Consider the following 15724-nt stretch of genomic DNA (forward strand, 5'->3'; position numbering starts at 1 on the left):
AATTGAGAAGCTAATATGCACTGAATGTAGAAAGTTAAATATTAGTTCGCTAATGATCAGCGGCTGCATACGTCACTTTATTAAGCCGCGTTTGAGCTTTTTTTTTGCGTGTTCAGTTTGGTAAAGTCCCTCGTTATTCAGCGGCTCCACAGTGAGTCTCATGTGATTCACCTCAGTGGGAGGAAGTTATGCGCTAAGGCCTCCAGTTGTTCTCCAGGGAGGCTTCCGCTCTGTGTAGCCGGACTGACGGGACCGGGATGGGTCAGGCTTTATTCAGGAGGTAGGGTCTCCGTCTGCTCCAGTCAAGCTACTGCTACTGCTACTGCTGCCTGCTGGGTCCCACGTGCTCAGCTGTTCGCCTTAGTTGACCTGGTGCGTGGTTTTGGTTTCATCTCGAAGCGTCCACCTGCAGCTGGCGCAGCTTAGAAAACGAATGGCTCCAAACACGCTCTCAGCTCTTGTCCACATTGTGATGCTAATCGTGTACGGGTCTGCAGGTAGCACAAGTGGGGCTGTGTTTGATGCCACCAGGGCTCAGCCTGCTATTCAGCTGGGTAACAATGGACGGCCTGACACACACACACACACACACACACACACACACACACACACACACACACCTCCCATCTCTGCCCTGTAGACAGTCTAACTAGTGAATGTGATCTTCCTCTGGGTGTGTGTTTGAGAGAGAGAGAGAGAGAGAGAGAGATGAGGAGCAGAGCGAGGAGGCGGGACTGTCAACACAGCTGTGATCAGCTCAGTACTCCTCAGTGTGTAGCATCAACACAGAGCGGCAGGAGAGGCCGGCTGTTCAACGAGTCGGTCCCGACGAGCGGCGCCTCGTGGGGCGTTTGCACTGAGTCAGGTTGTTGGGAGGAGACGCGGGGGAGGCGGACACAGAGCACCTGGGGATAAACCTGAAGCAGCTCCAGGCTCCGCCGTCGCCATGGGGGGCTCCCTCAGCCATCACAGGAAGGGATCTGCCGGCTCCCCTCGCAAGAAGAGCAGCATGTAAGACGATTCCCAGTGTTCGGCGCGTTTTCGTGGGAGAGCGTGGTGAGAACGAGCAGGCGAGATTCTCCAGGCGGGCGCTTGTCTCGGCACGGGTGGCACCTCAGAATGTGTCTGCGCGGCCTCAGTGACTCCTTATCCATGAGAGTGAACGTGAGGAATTACGTGGAGGTCAGTCGTGTGATGACAACTCCCGCTCGGCTCATTTGAGTAGGATTTAGATATTCAAACCAGAGCGGAGTGAGACGGGCGACGGCCTTAGCGGAAGAGATGCTAATTGAATGAGCGCGAGCTGCTTCAGACGCTTCAGCAGCAGCTTTTAAAGTTGGAACGGGACAGGAGGTGGTGCTGCTCCTGGCCATTCATTATGCAGCTGTGACCCTATTTCTAAAATGGTATTTTAATCACACAAGCTGTGCGGGTGTTTCTGTGTGAGCGGGTCTTCATGTACCCGCCTGGTCGTGTGTCTGACATTATTAAAGTGCTGCAGCTGCGTACGGCCCACTCCTCAACCTAACGGGGTCTGTATGAAGATGTTCCTGACATATTCTTCAGCTCTGTGAAGCCCCCACGGCCCTGTCGTCTTTAATTCTTTGTAACAGAGGCTAAGTCCTTTCATTTGTCCTCCCACTGATGCCCTTTATCTCCCTTTTTTAAAAGCTTCCATAAGCCCCTTTGCAGCAGATCGCTTTGTCTCACCCGTAATCCGCATTCAGATAGCTGTCCTTTAAATATCACCGTGTAACTTCAGCAAATTAAGTCATGGGAAACAGTGAGTTGTGAATATGAGAAGCGGTGCTGCCATACATTGAAGCAGATGCTATTTTGAGATTTATGGGAGTGAGCGACACACAGGCTTCACCTTTGGAGGCGATTGGAGAGTTCAGATGGACAAAGCCACGTTCAGACAATGTTGTTTTAATGCTCTTAAATCGGAGTGTAGTCTGCTGCATACATCTGTGTTTGTGTTAGGGCAAGGTGGGGGTTGGGGTCCACCCTGTGGGAAAACTGGGAACCCAACCAGTGCCGTGGGATCACAGCTTTCAGCTCCTGGTCTAATTTTAGTTGGCCTAATCTTCCGTTTTGTTTTAACTGGAGCAGACTTGGATGTGGAGTGGACTTCCTGTTCTCCCAAATCCCAGAATCTCCGAACAGTGCCTCATTTGGGACGGGCCTGACCTGCATTAGGAGCTTTGTTGTTTTGCTGCGGTGCAGTGGATTCGGGCCAGCGTGTGCTGAAAAACTTTGACGTCTCAGTGCAGCTTAACATTTTAATGATGTATAATCCTGCACAGACGAAGGATGCTATGATGAAAATGGAACTCGCTGCTGAGCAATGCTGAAGCCTTGCACTATTACTATGAAGCATTGGATTTGGGTTCAGGAGTGAATTAAGTCCTGTAAAACCGGGTGCTAAGGACAAGAGCATGGAAGCAGTAGTGAACAGCAGGGGGTGTGTCATTGTGCTCTGTGCATACATTTGTGTGCACTGTACATGCATTATTGTCTAGCCGCTGTGTGCTCTGGTGTCAGTGCTGTAGACATGAACAATAGCCCACATACACGAGTCCACCCCCCCCCCGTTCCCGTCTCTGTTCCTTGTTTTATCATGTCACTCTCACTTAGGTTATTGTAGTGTATTGTAGCATGATGATAGTCCATGTAGTCCAACTCACTCTGTGCTGGCATTCTCCTCCGACTGCAGCTATTTTTGCATTATTGCTGCAGAAATATGGGAAATGTAAACACAGCGGTGCTTCAAAGACTGTATATTTATCTCTGTGAGGCTTCTGTGGCCTAAATAGAACCGAGGTAGAAGACAGGATAAAAATCAACTAATCACTACGTTCGTTCCCATCTGTGTTTACACGTGCTGCCTACATTCATGTTTACATTGTGTAACATGCTCCTGATGTCTGTAAATGCTTGCCATGGTGAAAGTGAGAGCATGTCAAAGCTTCTAGACTTTACACTTTTCACTCTAATCCATCGTTAGCGTAGCTCCTCTCTTTCACTTCCTGTGTCTGACCGGACTTAGATCAATCTAATTATTGCATTATTTGAACATGTTTTTTCATCTTCGTGTGACTCTTTTAATGACCACTAGATGGAGCCATACAATAGAACCTTCCAACAAATGAGAGGCAGCCTGATAATTCACGCCTAATGGTAGAAGTCATGACCTCTTCCTCATGTGATAAATGTTTCATCAGCCTGGGTCTCAGTATGGACTCAAAACACTGAGATTAATAGGATGTTATCAGAGTTTAATGTAGGATGCACACATCAAAACAAAGGTTTTTTTCAGAGAATACAGACACAGACACATACAGATGAAGAATGAAATGTAAGAAAAGTAAGTCACATTCAAGTTGTTTGTTACTTTTGATGCTAAAATGACATGTTATTCAGAGAGGTCTCTGCAATAGGAATGCTTTGCCACAGCTTCAGGTATTCTCAGACGTTTCAGCCGGGGGGGGGGTCAGGACTTGTTATTACCAGAGTGCCTTTTTTCCCTCATAGGAACCTGTGTTTTGTTCTTTAAAAACCTGTGAAACTGGAATAAACCATCTGCATATTGACGTTGGACACATGACCAGGAGCTACACTGCAAATCCGCCTGCTGACATGTTTATTACACGTCAGGTTTGCTGTTTGACGTTTGCACTGTTAATGCTGGTTAAATGAAAAAAACATGTTGAAGGCGGTACTTTGCGCAGCTGAAAGTGGAAATAAAAGCTATAGTTACACGCTATTGAGATGTTTGGCAGACACTATAATGAGCATAATTATTCTTGGCAGTGTTGTGTATACAGTATACAGTAGATGAGTGAATACTTTGTGAATGTCTGCCCAGTAGATCTACAGGTACCTCATTAAGCTCCATCCTTTAGTCTGGACCATCCGGTCTAAAACGAAACATGTGCCTTGAAATCAGCATGGCTAATTGAATGAAGGCCCACCCGTTGGATCCTAGGAGGATTAATGATGTTGGCCTGGCTGTTTGACCTCATGGCAGCAGTGATGAGCAGTCTGACACCCCCCCCCCTCGCATCATCTCATCCAGCGCCGCAGCCCCTTGTTGTGGCTCCGCTAACGTGTTCATCATCTGATGTATTCTTAGCTCGGAGCCCCACATGCCGCCGTCAGTCAGACTGGAGTCGAAGATCAAGGGTGCGCTGTGTAACACAGTCTCGACCCGCCACAGCCGTCTGAGATGGCAGCTCCGGATCACGCGCGGGCGTATGAACAGCGCGGTTTCAGGGTGTTACATAAGAGCCGATTCCTTCCCACTAACCCGCCTGCATGTGTGTCCGTGCTTCAAGCTTAGAGGTAAAATCCAAGAGGCTTCGTTGGCTTCACCTGCGTGATGTTGATGCATAAGGAAGGACCCCCACCCTCGCTTTTCCCCTCTTCCCTTTCAAAATAATCTCATCTTAATTAATCGTATTTTCCATCTGTCAGGCCTCTAATTTGCTCCAGTCTTTGTTCCCCTGTCACAGACTGGATAGAGCCTCTTTCTTTGTGTTCAGTGGCGTGTGACAGAGTTTGTCAGTGTGTTCGTGCATGTTTTCTCGTCGATCTGCCTGCGTGTCTCCGTGGACAACCGCCGTGGGACCACGTTTTAGTCTGTTTTGTGTGAACGCTCTCTCTCTCTTTTTGTTACCTGGCCACTTCTCCACAGTGGATGAGCCTCCTCCGGTTCGTGCATTAGTCATAGCCCGTGTCCTCTCAGAGCACATCCCAGACGAGCGTGTGTTTGTGTTGAGGCTGCGTTACGTAAGCCATGCGTGAACGGCCTCGCAGGCACATGTGATAAGAGCTTTCACCCAAATGCATCAGTACTAATGAATCTGGGTGTGCTCTATTGATTCCTTTTGCTCCGTGTCCTGGATATTTTCAGCACACAATGGATCAGTCATATTTGCTCTAACTGCTAAAGCCTCTGGCTGGAGGGTGAAGAACGTTATTAAAATGAAAACAGAGACTCAAGCGTTTGTTTATTTATCACAGGTTCCATTGTTTCTGCCAGGAACTTGTAGTTGTAAAGAATTAGAGAGGCTGTGATTTTGTTTAAATATAATTCAGTGATTTGAATTAAAGCTGTACGCAGAGCTTTGTTTCAGAGGCAAAGCTTTACTGTGCGTTTCCTTCCCCGCTTCTATTTTTAGCCGTTAGTTCACGGAGACACAAACGTCTGGTATTCTGCCTCTCCTGAAGAACCAGACTCCCCTCCGCCTGTTACGACAGGAAGCCGTGCCTCTGCTCTCACCTCGTCCTGCTCGGGGAGGGAAGAGGCACACGAGTCACAGCCCAGATCTGTTCACCAGCTGACCGTCACCCAGGCGGAGAGAGAGAGAGGGAGAGAGAGGGGAGAGAGAGGGGAGAGGGAGGGGAGCGCCGCTAATCTGCACGCAGCAAGACGGGGCAGCGGCACAAGCAGCGGCGGCGGCGGCACACGATGGGACGGCAGCGAGGCTGAGCGAGAGGAGGAAGTGAGACAGAGCACGCAACGAGACGGAGGAAGAAGCAGGAAGGCGGATCACGTCTTTCCGGCAGCCTGGTCGCTTGGCGTTGAGAGAAGGACTGGGGGGATATCGGTGCATTACAAGCATCCAGAGGCAGAGGAAGGTTTCTGTTGAACGTTGGCGGCGGCCGCGCGCTCGAAGCTCGACGTGTTGCAGGGATGTCCTGGTTGTCTCCAGTGCAGTGGGCCAAGTGGACGTGGTCAGCGGTGACCGGGGGTTCAGGGGATGATGGGCCCACCGGACAGGCCCGGGAGGACAAGTAAGGAAGGGTGTGTGTGTGTGTGTGTATGTGTGATGACGACGAAAACACGTACATATGGAGGCTAAACCAGTAAGAGCTTCTAGCTTTATGCTGCTGTGTGTGTGTGTGTGTGTGGGGGGGGGGGGGGGCTTCTCCCTAGTCTCACTGACAGGTGGTGAACTGATGACACATGTGGGTGGGTCAGGCTGCTGGCACAAACCAGAGTTTACATCAAAATATCAAAATACAGATACTGTCCTTTGATTCTCTGTTTGTGTTTGTGAGGCTCTGCCCTTCACTCTAATGTGTAAGTGTGTTTGGACGTTGGGGAACAGGAAGGAAAGGCGCTTTTGTTTTTTTCTTCTTCTGCTTGTTTCTAGTTTCTAAGTAACCAGTGAAGACCGCAGCCTTTGGGGCCGTCAGTGGGACTCTATTCAGTGTGTGTTTGTGAGCCGAGGGGGGGGGGTATGTATATTAGGATTAGCTCCGGGTGGTGGTGGTTCAGAGTGTGTGAACTCCTATCAAAGATGGAGTGTGGTTGGGTTTTGGCACAATGATCGTTTATCCTTATGCCGTTTTTTATTAGTGTGTGGAGGTAATGAACGCACACACACACACACACACACTGTCTCGCCACCGTTTTGGTAATAAAGTTGTGCAGGGTGTCTAAGCTGCTGACACAGCACAGCAAAGATTTGTGTGTGTGTTGTGGGACAGACTGTGTCCTTATTGAGGCCCAGAGGATGCAGGTGGCCTTGCTGGACCTCGCTTCCTCTCCTCTCCCTTCCTCTCAAATGAAGCAGCCTGTTTCATCTCAGCTGCTTTAATCTTTGAAATCTATTGTTTTTCATGTGGCTTTAGGAAAAAAGAAGGTTTATATTAGAAAGACAGGGTTTGTTATGATGGAGGGATGGATGCTTCCTTTAATGAGCACTGTGTGGGATCTGGTTATAGAATTCACTTAAGTTAACTGTATTTAGACTAAGATGCTGCTGTGTAAGAAGCAACAGTCGGTTTGATTTGTTTCTATCAAATCAACAGTTGTCACATTTTCAATAAATAGAAAATGTGATGTTTTTGTTCCAGATAAAACGTAACGTGACCTCAGACCCCTCTCTCTCTCTCTCTCTCTCTCTCTCGCCCGTCCTTATCGTCCTTATGTTGTCTCTTCTTTCTGCAGATTAACATTTGTCCCCCCTCTGTTTTTCTCCCCACAGTTCGGACTCTGAAGGGACCTTTGAGACTCCGGAGGCTGAGTCTCCAGGTGTTGTGAAGCTACTGACGCAGCCGGACAACGTCCACGCAGGTGAGATGTTCAGTCCCGGTCACTGCAGCAGAGACCACTGCTTTCTGCCACTCTTCTCCTCTGCCGCCCTGCTTCCACTCACGCAGATGCAAGTACTGCACATCACCATGGTAATAGATGAACTGGAGCTCACTCTTAGTTGAGACAAACCCCGTAGTTTGCACACTCAGTGTTTCCATCTCCTGCAGAGTTCGTTATTAGTTTGACGTGCAGCATGTTTATTAGGTTTGGACGTTCAAGCTACTTTTTTATGCTACCGCAGCACAAGGAGCGTTGCCAGATCATAAGAGATGAATGTGTTTATTGTCGGGGCTCGTTCGCAGACACCAACAGTCTCCTTTTTGTGCTAAAACGTTGACTGACTCAGAATCTGGGTTGGTTTCATAAATAAAAGATCGACTGTGGGGAAATGGATCGGAGTCTGGTTCCCTATAATTAGCCTCCAACTGCTCAGGGGGGAATCGCCGCTTGCTTATGGGAACAAGCGCGTATCAGCTTCTTCAGCCTAGGCCCTGTTAAAGCAGGCTGACGGCGTGGACGTGAACCCGCCGCATCTGTGGCCCGTCCGCTGGCGTCCTTCCTCCTCTCTCTGCGCGTCCTCTTTTTGGTTGAATTGTGGAACTGCAATAACGCCGCGTGCGTGCGCTGCATGACTGGGTGTGGCTCCTCTACATCTGTTCCTCGTCTCCACTGGGTGTGACGGGAGGAGGCCCAGGAGTAGCAGGGTTTTAGCAGGAGCTCAGCTAAACGTGTAATAATTTACTGGACCGCGTCCTTGGTTTGTTTCATAGCCAAAGTTAAACCACAGTCTTCCTTCATGTCGTGACCGCTGAGGAGACTGCAGGAGAGGTTGTCTTATTCTCCAGCGTGGGTGGGTCAGGTTTGCGGCAACAGAGCATCCTGTGTTTCAGCAGCAGTGTGACTCAACAGTGGGGTCGTTAGCCGGGCGCTAACGAGACGTGTGAGGACTCAGGATGTGGAGCGAGGAAGCCAGAAGTCGCTTTAAGGGTTCTGGCACTCGCGTCAGGTTTAAGTCACCGAGCAGAGAAGAATCGCTCCGTGGCCTGAGGTGCTTCTTTATGTAGTCTGTGAGGACAGAGGAAATAAGATTCTATTGGTTCCCTATTCAAAACGCTTGCTTTGTGTTTCGCTTATTTCTCTTGTCACTGATAAACAAAGTGGTTAAAATAGATTGTGATTACTGGAGAGGTCATTTGAGGTCATGAAGCAGCAGCTCCTTTCAGTTTTCTGCAGTCACACAGTGAATTTCTCCCTTTTGACCAGACTCACCCTGGTTACAGACAAAGGATAATGCACTGGAAATACTGGCTGCGTCAATAAGCTTCCTGTTGCTTCCTGAGCAGTGGCTTAAGGGTAAAATATGTCCCGATCAAGGGATTAACATTCAATTAGTTTATAGAAAACTGAAGACTGCTGTCTTAAAAAGTGTTGTTAGGTAGAGATGAAGACCATTCAATCTGGTATTTCATCCTTTTACTTTAACTGTAACTTCACCCGTTGTCGTGTTTGATTGTGGCTGGTCCTAACCTCTGGTGCAGTTGAGTTACTGTAGTTGTGCCTCTGAATTTGTGGCTCTGCATCAGATGACAGCTCATTGATCCTTCCTTTAGACCTGTGTGTTCCTTGTTTGGGCTTTTTATTCTCTTATTCATAACATACTTCCTATAAGTCACATACTCACACACATTCTCTCCTTTTCAGTTCTTCCCAATGTTACAAGCTGCCTGGACAAGAACCTCAACCAGGACACTGGCACAGCTGTTGATTCCCTGAACAACTTGACCAGGTCCTTGCCCAACAACAGCAACTTGGGCTTGGATCAGAACCTCAATTTGACCCTGAGCCCCAAAGCCACTCCAGCAGATGGTGTGTCTCCATCCGCCCTGCTGCCTCAGCCTCAGCCTCTCCGGCCCCCCTCGCTTTCCGTCCTCTCCCCTCTGAACAAACCCGATCCTGCAGAAGTAGACGACGAGGCTCCGGTGATGTCTGACTCCAGCCCAGACTCAAACTTGATCCCCACTCAGGACCTTTATCTGGACCCTGATTTGCTCAATGGCAACATGAATCCAAAACCGACCTGTGAGACCAACAACACTGTCATCAAGTGAGTAAACACGATCAACACTGGAACAAACGTTCATTCCTGTCAAATCCTTAGTCATTATCCTCCCTTTCAGTTAGCGGCTCAGTTTACTGGTATGACTCACCGGTTATCAAGCAGAACAGACTGTGCGTCTTTGTCTGCAGGGAACAGTAGTGTGTGCTCATTACTGTGCAAAATGAATCTGACCTGATTTGTTCCCATTTTACAACAACAGTGAAAATCCGTCCTTTTATAAGTCGCTCAGTTGTTGCATTAATTTATTCCTTACCAGTGTTATTATAGTCTTTGTTGCTTTTGTTGCTTGTCTTCAATTATTAGTTTCAATCATTGGTTTCTGTATTGCATTCAATTTGTTTTCCATGTGAATTAATTATCTGTAATAACAAACTGTGGACAGTATACTATGTTGTACTATGTCAAACTACGCCCTCTAGTGGCTTGTGTCTGTCATGAGTTTGAAAGCGTCAGCTACAATTTTCTATAACTTTGCTAGTTTGATGGTATTTATATTTGCAGCCAAGTTGGTTTGAGGGGTTTTGCATTCATCTTGGTGTGAGACCTTTTTGTCAGCCACAAATGTGTTTTAGATTCATTCAGTTTTATCTGTTTATTCAGTTGTTTATCCAAGAGTTTCTTTAACTAACAATGTAACTGGGTTGTAAACAACCGTATTACACATGCTTTCATTATCTCTGTCTCTCTTTAGTTTCTATATTTACCCATCTGTCTATATTTACTCTTGGTTTTCTGTTTCCTACACTTATAATAACCCTCGCTCATCTTCTGTTAACCCCTTTCTCCGTCCTCTCCTGTGATTTTCTTCCTCTGTTTCATTCTGGTTCTTTCTCCCTGTGTGGCATCAGGACTGCTGAGCAAGTCCGTTTCCTCTGTGTTCTGTTGTAAGTACTGTGTCTATAGATGTGTGTGTTTGTAGTCCTGGTCGTTCTGTGTACAACCCAAGTGCAGGCTTACTCCTCAGCCCAGCACCTTTCGCAGAGCATGTGAGCTCAGCACACACACACACAGTAGCGATAAGGTCTGGCTGTACGACTCTCTCGCTCTACTGCTTTCTGTGCACATGTTCACTCACTAACAGGAAAATGACCCGGCTTGTTTTAATTTGGGTGTTGTCGGCTGTCGCACTCAGGAACTCCTGTAAGGTGAAGCAGAACCAGGTGACGCAGAAGGACGCCAGTGGACAGGTAAGGGCTTCTAGTGGTTCTCTTGCAGCATCTGATCAATGTGGAACCACACAGTGTGGTGAATGATGTTTGCTACTGGTGAAGGATGACCATCATGGAGGCCTCGCCACAGATGAGGAGAAGCTGGCGAGTAGCACCGGTCTCAAACCAGACAAGGACCAAAGCAGTGAGTGTTGGTGGATCAAATGCATCACTTTTACTGTATTACAGGGAAGTAATACGTGAGATGTGTTACAATCTGTGCTGCGTGCTGCTCTTTCAGTCCAGGACTGTCATGTGACGTCCAGCCCCGAGGAGTCGGACTGCTGCTCTGCGGTGAGAAACCATTCACTCTGACCGTTTTAGTCTGTTTATTTGGCAGATGCGTCATTATCGCATTTTTCATTTATTATGAACATCTCTGCATGATGTGTCAGATTGTACAGCTTGTTTTAGCTACACTACAGTGACCACTAGGTGGTGCTGCAGCTCTACTCGGGGCTTTATTGGGACCATGACAAAAATATACACAAAAATACACTGCTTTACAGTGTCACATCCAGCAATCCAATATGGATTAAGCGTGTGAAAACAGAGAAGGAAACTTTTTGCAAGAAAGATCCTTTAGCTGTGTATTATTGAAGCTGTAATACACTAAATAATAGAGTTTTTATCAAGCTGCTGGGTGGTTGTACTTATTCTCTGACCTCATGTTCATCAGGTGGCAGGTGGATTAATATTATCCTTTAGGAGATTATAATGACGGGGGTGTAATCTAGGGAAGGACGAAACGAGACAGGAGAGCAGATACAGTATGGAGAATGACCACAGACAGGCAAGATGTTTGGAAGAATGAAAAAGAATCTGACAAACGGTCGCAAAGAATAAAATAAGACTAAACAAAATACACATGTGTGTGTCCCTTCTTTTTAAAGCCAGAGATTTTAAAAGTTGGAACTTTATAATCACTGGATTAACGTCTCGTTCCGCTTTTTACTAAAATGGAGACGTGATTCTATTCTGCTCAGTACGAGGACACAAGCAGGCTGAAGAACGAGGCCGTGAAAAGTGAGGCGCAAAAGTCAGGAAGTCAGGTCCTGGACTCCATCTGCATCAGTGAGGCAGAAAAGGAGGCCGTTCTCAAACTCATCAGGGAGGAGGTACGCGCTCCCGATGTCACACCGCGGTCGCTGGCTGGCGTTTGTTTGTTTGTTCAACTGCTCACGGGCGGCTTCTCGTCGCAGATCATCGCTAAGGAGATGGAAGCCAGCGACTGGAAGAGAAAGTATGAGGACTGCAGACAAGAAGTCAGCGAGATGAGGTTAGAAAACGCGTTGCTGCGTGTGCGCTGTCGCAGGGGTCGTGTGAGGTCGCAGTCAGTGCAGATGAGGGACACTAATGTGACGCCCAGTGTGCTTTTGTCATCGCAGGAAGATTGTGGCGGAATATGAGAAGACAATCACCCAGATGATCGGTGAGTGTCACAGTCTGCAGGCCTCACGTGGGAGGCGTTTCAGCGCTGCACAGTCACGTGGTCTCCTTCTCTGTCCACAGAGGACGAGCAGCGCACCAACATGAGCCACCAGAAGTCTCTGCACGCAGCGACGATGGAGAAGGAGGCCGCCCTGGCAGACCTGAACTCGGTGGAGCGCTCTCTGTCCGACGTGTTCCGCCGCTATGAGAACATGAAGGGCACTCTGGAGGGCTTCAAGAAGGCGCGTTCGCGGCCACAGACGGGCCTCCGCGCGCAGTAAGGCCGATCGAGTAACGCCAGGGATGTTCTGGTTCCACCCACAGAATGAAGAGGTGCTGAAGAAGTGCGCGCAGGAGTATCTGGCCCGAGTGAAGCAGGAGGAGCAGCGGTACCAGACGCTGAAGCTCCACGCCGAGGAGAAGCTGGACAAGTGCGTGGCGTGAAGTCAGTCCCGGCTGGAGGTCTGGCTTCACGCTAACCCCCCCCCCGCGTCTTTCCCAGGGCCAGCGAGGAGATCGCCCAGGTGCGAACGCGGGCGGGCGCCGAGGGCGCGGCGCTGACGGCGAGCCTGAGGAAGGAGCAGATGAGGAACGAGTCTCTGGAGCAGGCGCTGCAGCAGAAGGTCAGAGGCCAGAACCTTTCAGCTCGCATTTGTGTAGCGATGGTGATTCAGTAAACTCACCCATTCCTTTGCTGCGTCGCCACAGAATCAAGAAATCGAGGAACTCACCAAGATCTGCGACGAGCTAATTGCCAAAATGGGGAAAATAGACTGAGCCCCGGCCCTGGGTTCTGCTCGCGGCGGCGTCCTGTGCATGCCCCCAGCCAAGAAGCAGCCCCCCCCCCCTCCAGCCCCCGTCTCAGAGGCTGCTCATGTACAGATGTTTGAAGTAACCTCCTCTATACTACAGTTGCACTACTTATCATCAGAACCTGACGTCTTTATGTTGGGGAACGCTTTGTGTGCTCACCGGGCTTATTTGCGTTTGTCGGACATTGTGAGGTCACGTGGGCTGCTCTTACCGTCCTCCCTCCTGCCAGCGGCCAGCGACCTCCCGGTGACTCTTAGATTCCCAGCAGCAGCTGAACCGTGAGATTCCCAGCAGCTGCTCCTGTGGGGTGACATCAGATTTAACGCTGGCTGGACTTGTTTTGAAGCTACACTTGGGCTTGTGCGTTCATGTGGCGTTGATGAATATTGATTTATTGTAAAGCAACAATCCATGAACTGTATTTTTCTACCAAGGGAGCAAGGCTTTTACTCTGGAAGAGAGAAGCTCAGGGCTTGTATGGTACAGGAGTCCTCACGCCAGCTTACACGACGGCCGTGGAGAGATCCTGGACAAGTAGCTGCAGGGTGGAGACAGACGCGTGATTACAATCAGTGGACGTTCCCGTGATTGCGTGGCCTTGGTGGCGTTGTTCAATCGAACAGTAACCAAAATCAACCCCTAGAAGTTAACGGAGGCTCTATATTTTGGTTGAATAAAACTCCTTCCTCCATTAACGGCTAAAGCAATCGTTTTAATGCACAGGTCGTGCCACAGTCCCGTTTACCTCATACAGTGAAGGACAGTGGGGTCGACCAGAGGTTTAGTCTGCTGCTTCTATGTGTGATGGAGGTGAGCTCTGCATTCACAGCGCTGCACTAGTTAATCGACTGATAATCACTTTCTCTGCGTGTTTAGTTTCGAACCTTTTGTGTTTGTCCGTTCAGTGGAAGTCTGACGTTTCCTTCACAAAAGTAAAGTAGTTGTTTGGCACAGATCTGTGAGACCTAGAAAGTCCTAATGTTTGATAATTGGTTCCGGTTATTAAAAAAGGTGCACGTTCTGCAGGTGACAAAATAATGATTTAAAATATAAATGATAACATATCCACAGTGTCTGTCCACAAAACAGATGAAATAAAAACAGTAAAACATTAAATCTGAAAATATTTGGACACAAACCTGTTACTGTATGTTTCTATTTTTTATTATGATTTCAATGTGTGATGTAATGATTTTTTGTTTACTAACACAGTCTCAGACTTGCATTGATACATTGGTTTATCTAAATAAAGATAAATATCATTTCTTGGTATTATTCGCTGGTCTCGTGTTTCATGCTTGCAGCTGCAGCGACCTCGAGCAACAAACCTTTAAATTCCAAAAGGGGAAACAACAATGAGTCCCAACTGTGTCCCCCAGTTAAAGCGCGCTCCGGTAAATCCACTGTTGCAGGTTGCTGTCTTTGCAGCATAGATGGAGATTACAGAGATAAGACCTTAATGCCCTCAGATGCCTAAACCCACCTCGGCCCCTGCTGCCTCCTCTGTCCGCGCTTCCTCCCAGCTAATCCACTCTCTAGGCTCTGGGGGACCGTGAACCATCAGCCATGAAGACTGCTCTTGCTCTGCTGCTCTTCATCTCTCTGGCCTGGCACAGTAAGTTCATACCGCACTGATACAAACTCTGCATTTGGGAGGTGGGACGGGATTCAGAGGATATTAATCTCGTCTGGATTCAAACTATGGAGTTCGCTTCAGTAGCAGAGCAGCTTTACCCTGACTTGACCTTGGCCCTGATTTAAATGTACAAAGTCTTCTTCATGTGTCTGTTAATAATGATTGTGTTCTATGCAATAATTGACCTCATCAGCTTTAATTCTAAGTCATGCATTTATGGTGGTGGGGAACGCATGCTTAATCTCAAGTCAGGCGCTCTCTCCTGCTCTGTCTGTGAAGGCCACTCTCTGAAATGCAACACGTGCATGGCGTCAAATGAGGACGACTGCAACCGTCAGGGAACCACGTCCTGCCCTCAGTTCGCAGACGCCTGCTCCACCATCACGGGGCCCAGTGAGTAAACGCACACGGCGCTAGAGACGCCTCGCTGATTTGATTTGGCTGTAAATGTGTGACTAGAGGTCAGTAAAAGACCGGCGGGCGGATGAGGTGGTGGTTCTGAGTCAGCACAGCTCGAGACGCGTCCATTCACAAAGTGAAGGCTGTGTGTGTGTTTCAGACACCGTCATAAAGTCCTGCACCTACAAGGCCTTCTGCGACAAGGCCCACGGCGGCAGCTCCGGCGCCAAGATGGAGTGCTGCTTCGGCGACGCCTGCAACGGGCCCCGCAGGAGCCACAGCCACGGCGACAAGCACCGCAACGGCGGCGCCGCCCTGACCTCCAGCCTCGTCCTGCTGGTCCTGAGCCTGACCCTGGGTCAGCTGTGAACACGCCCCCCCCCCCATCTCCACGGACTCGTCACCGCCTCCCCGCGGCTTCCGTCGCCACCCTTTGAAATCCCAACTTAAGAAATGTCAGGTCATAAACTCCACCCTCATTGAGCCTTAGTGTCTCAGGTGGAGCCGAGACGTTTGTTCAGAGTGAAACACACCTACTCTCAGCTCTGGCCCGGCTGGTGGGACTCCAGTGCGGTTTGGTAGGTGCCTCAGTGGGTAGCTAGTGCACAGCGCGCTTGACACCGTAGAACCGCAATGCTTACCGGTGCTGTTGCCATGGCAACCTGGAGCGAACCTGACGACTTGCTTTAAATGTTTCAACTGCAACGATGCCTCTAGCGGCCCGACTGTTTATTTGTGTGCATGCAAACTGGTCCGAATAAAGATCAACTCGCACCGCTGCCTGTGCGCCTGCTTGTGCGTGGGTGAACCCCACCGTCGGCTGACATTTTGTACCCCACACTTGACATTTAGAAGCCCGAGACGCGTGTGCGTCTGCGTCTGCGCTCGCGCACCTGCTGTCGGAGCAGGCAGGGCGGCGAAAACGCCCGGGTCTGTGGAAACTTCAAGACTTCCTCCTGCGCGCGGCGCGCAGTCGCCACAGGATATGAAATCAGGGAGGCAGTCTCCGT

At 49.1% G+C, this 15724-nt stretch overlaps 2 protein-coding genes across 7 annotated transcripts; both read left to right on the forward strand.

Moving 5' to 3' along the window:
- The first annotated feature begins 1 nt into the window (after window position 1).
- LOC114861601 (transforming acidic coiled-coil-containing protein 1-like) lies at window positions 2-13954 on the forward strand. 5 transcript variants are annotated; one of them, XM_029161023.3, is made up of 14 exons: window positions 2-280; window positions 6999-7087; window positions 8810-9212; window positions 10076-10111; window positions 10360-10414; window positions 10499-10580; window positions 10677-10729; window positions 11422-11553; window positions 11638-11714; window positions 11824-11867; window positions 11948-12108; window positions 12191-12297; window positions 12369-12489; window positions 12575-13954. In XM_029161023.3, exons 1-14 carry the CDS (start codon window positions 258-260, stop codon window positions 12641-12643), a joined length of 1452 nt encoding a protein of 483 aa, XP_029016856.1. In that variant the 5' UTR covers window positions 2-257; the 3' UTR covers window positions 12644-13954. The 5 variants fall into 5 exon arrangements, with proteins under 5 accessions (XP_029016856.1, XP_029016855.1, XP_029016857.1 ...); XM_029161022.3 differs by lacking the exon at window positions 2-280 and adding an exon at window positions 774-1011; XM_029161020.3 differs by lacking the exon at window positions 2-280 and adding an exon at window positions 5379-5799.
- A 138-nt stretch (window positions 13955-14092) lies between these two features.
- si:ch211-113d22.2 (uncharacterized) lies at window positions 14093-15500 on the forward strand. Of its 2 annotated transcripts, none has more exons than XM_041072057.2 (3): window positions 14093-14294; window positions 14568-14708; window positions 14875-15500. In XM_041072057.2, the coding sequence occupies exons 1-3, from the start codon at window positions 14246-14248 to the stop codon at window positions 15081-15083; spliced, it is 399 nt and encodes a 132-aa protein (XP_040927991.2). In that variant the 5' UTR covers window positions 14093-14245; the 3' UTR covers window positions 15084-15500. The 2 variants fall into 2 exon arrangements, with proteins under 2 accessions (XP_040927991.2, XP_040927992.1); XM_041072058.2 differs by having other exon boundaries at window positions 14098-14294; window positions 14595-14708.
- Window positions 15501-15724: the final 224 nt, after the last annotated feature.

This window comes from Betta splendens, chromosome 9 (assembly GCF_900634795.4).
Source record: "Betta splendens chromosome 9, fBetSpl5.4, whole genome shotgun sequence".
In the NCBI taxonomy this organism is placed as follows: Eukaryota; Metazoa; Chordata; class Actinopteri; order Anabantiformes; family Osphronemidae; genus Betta; species Betta splendens.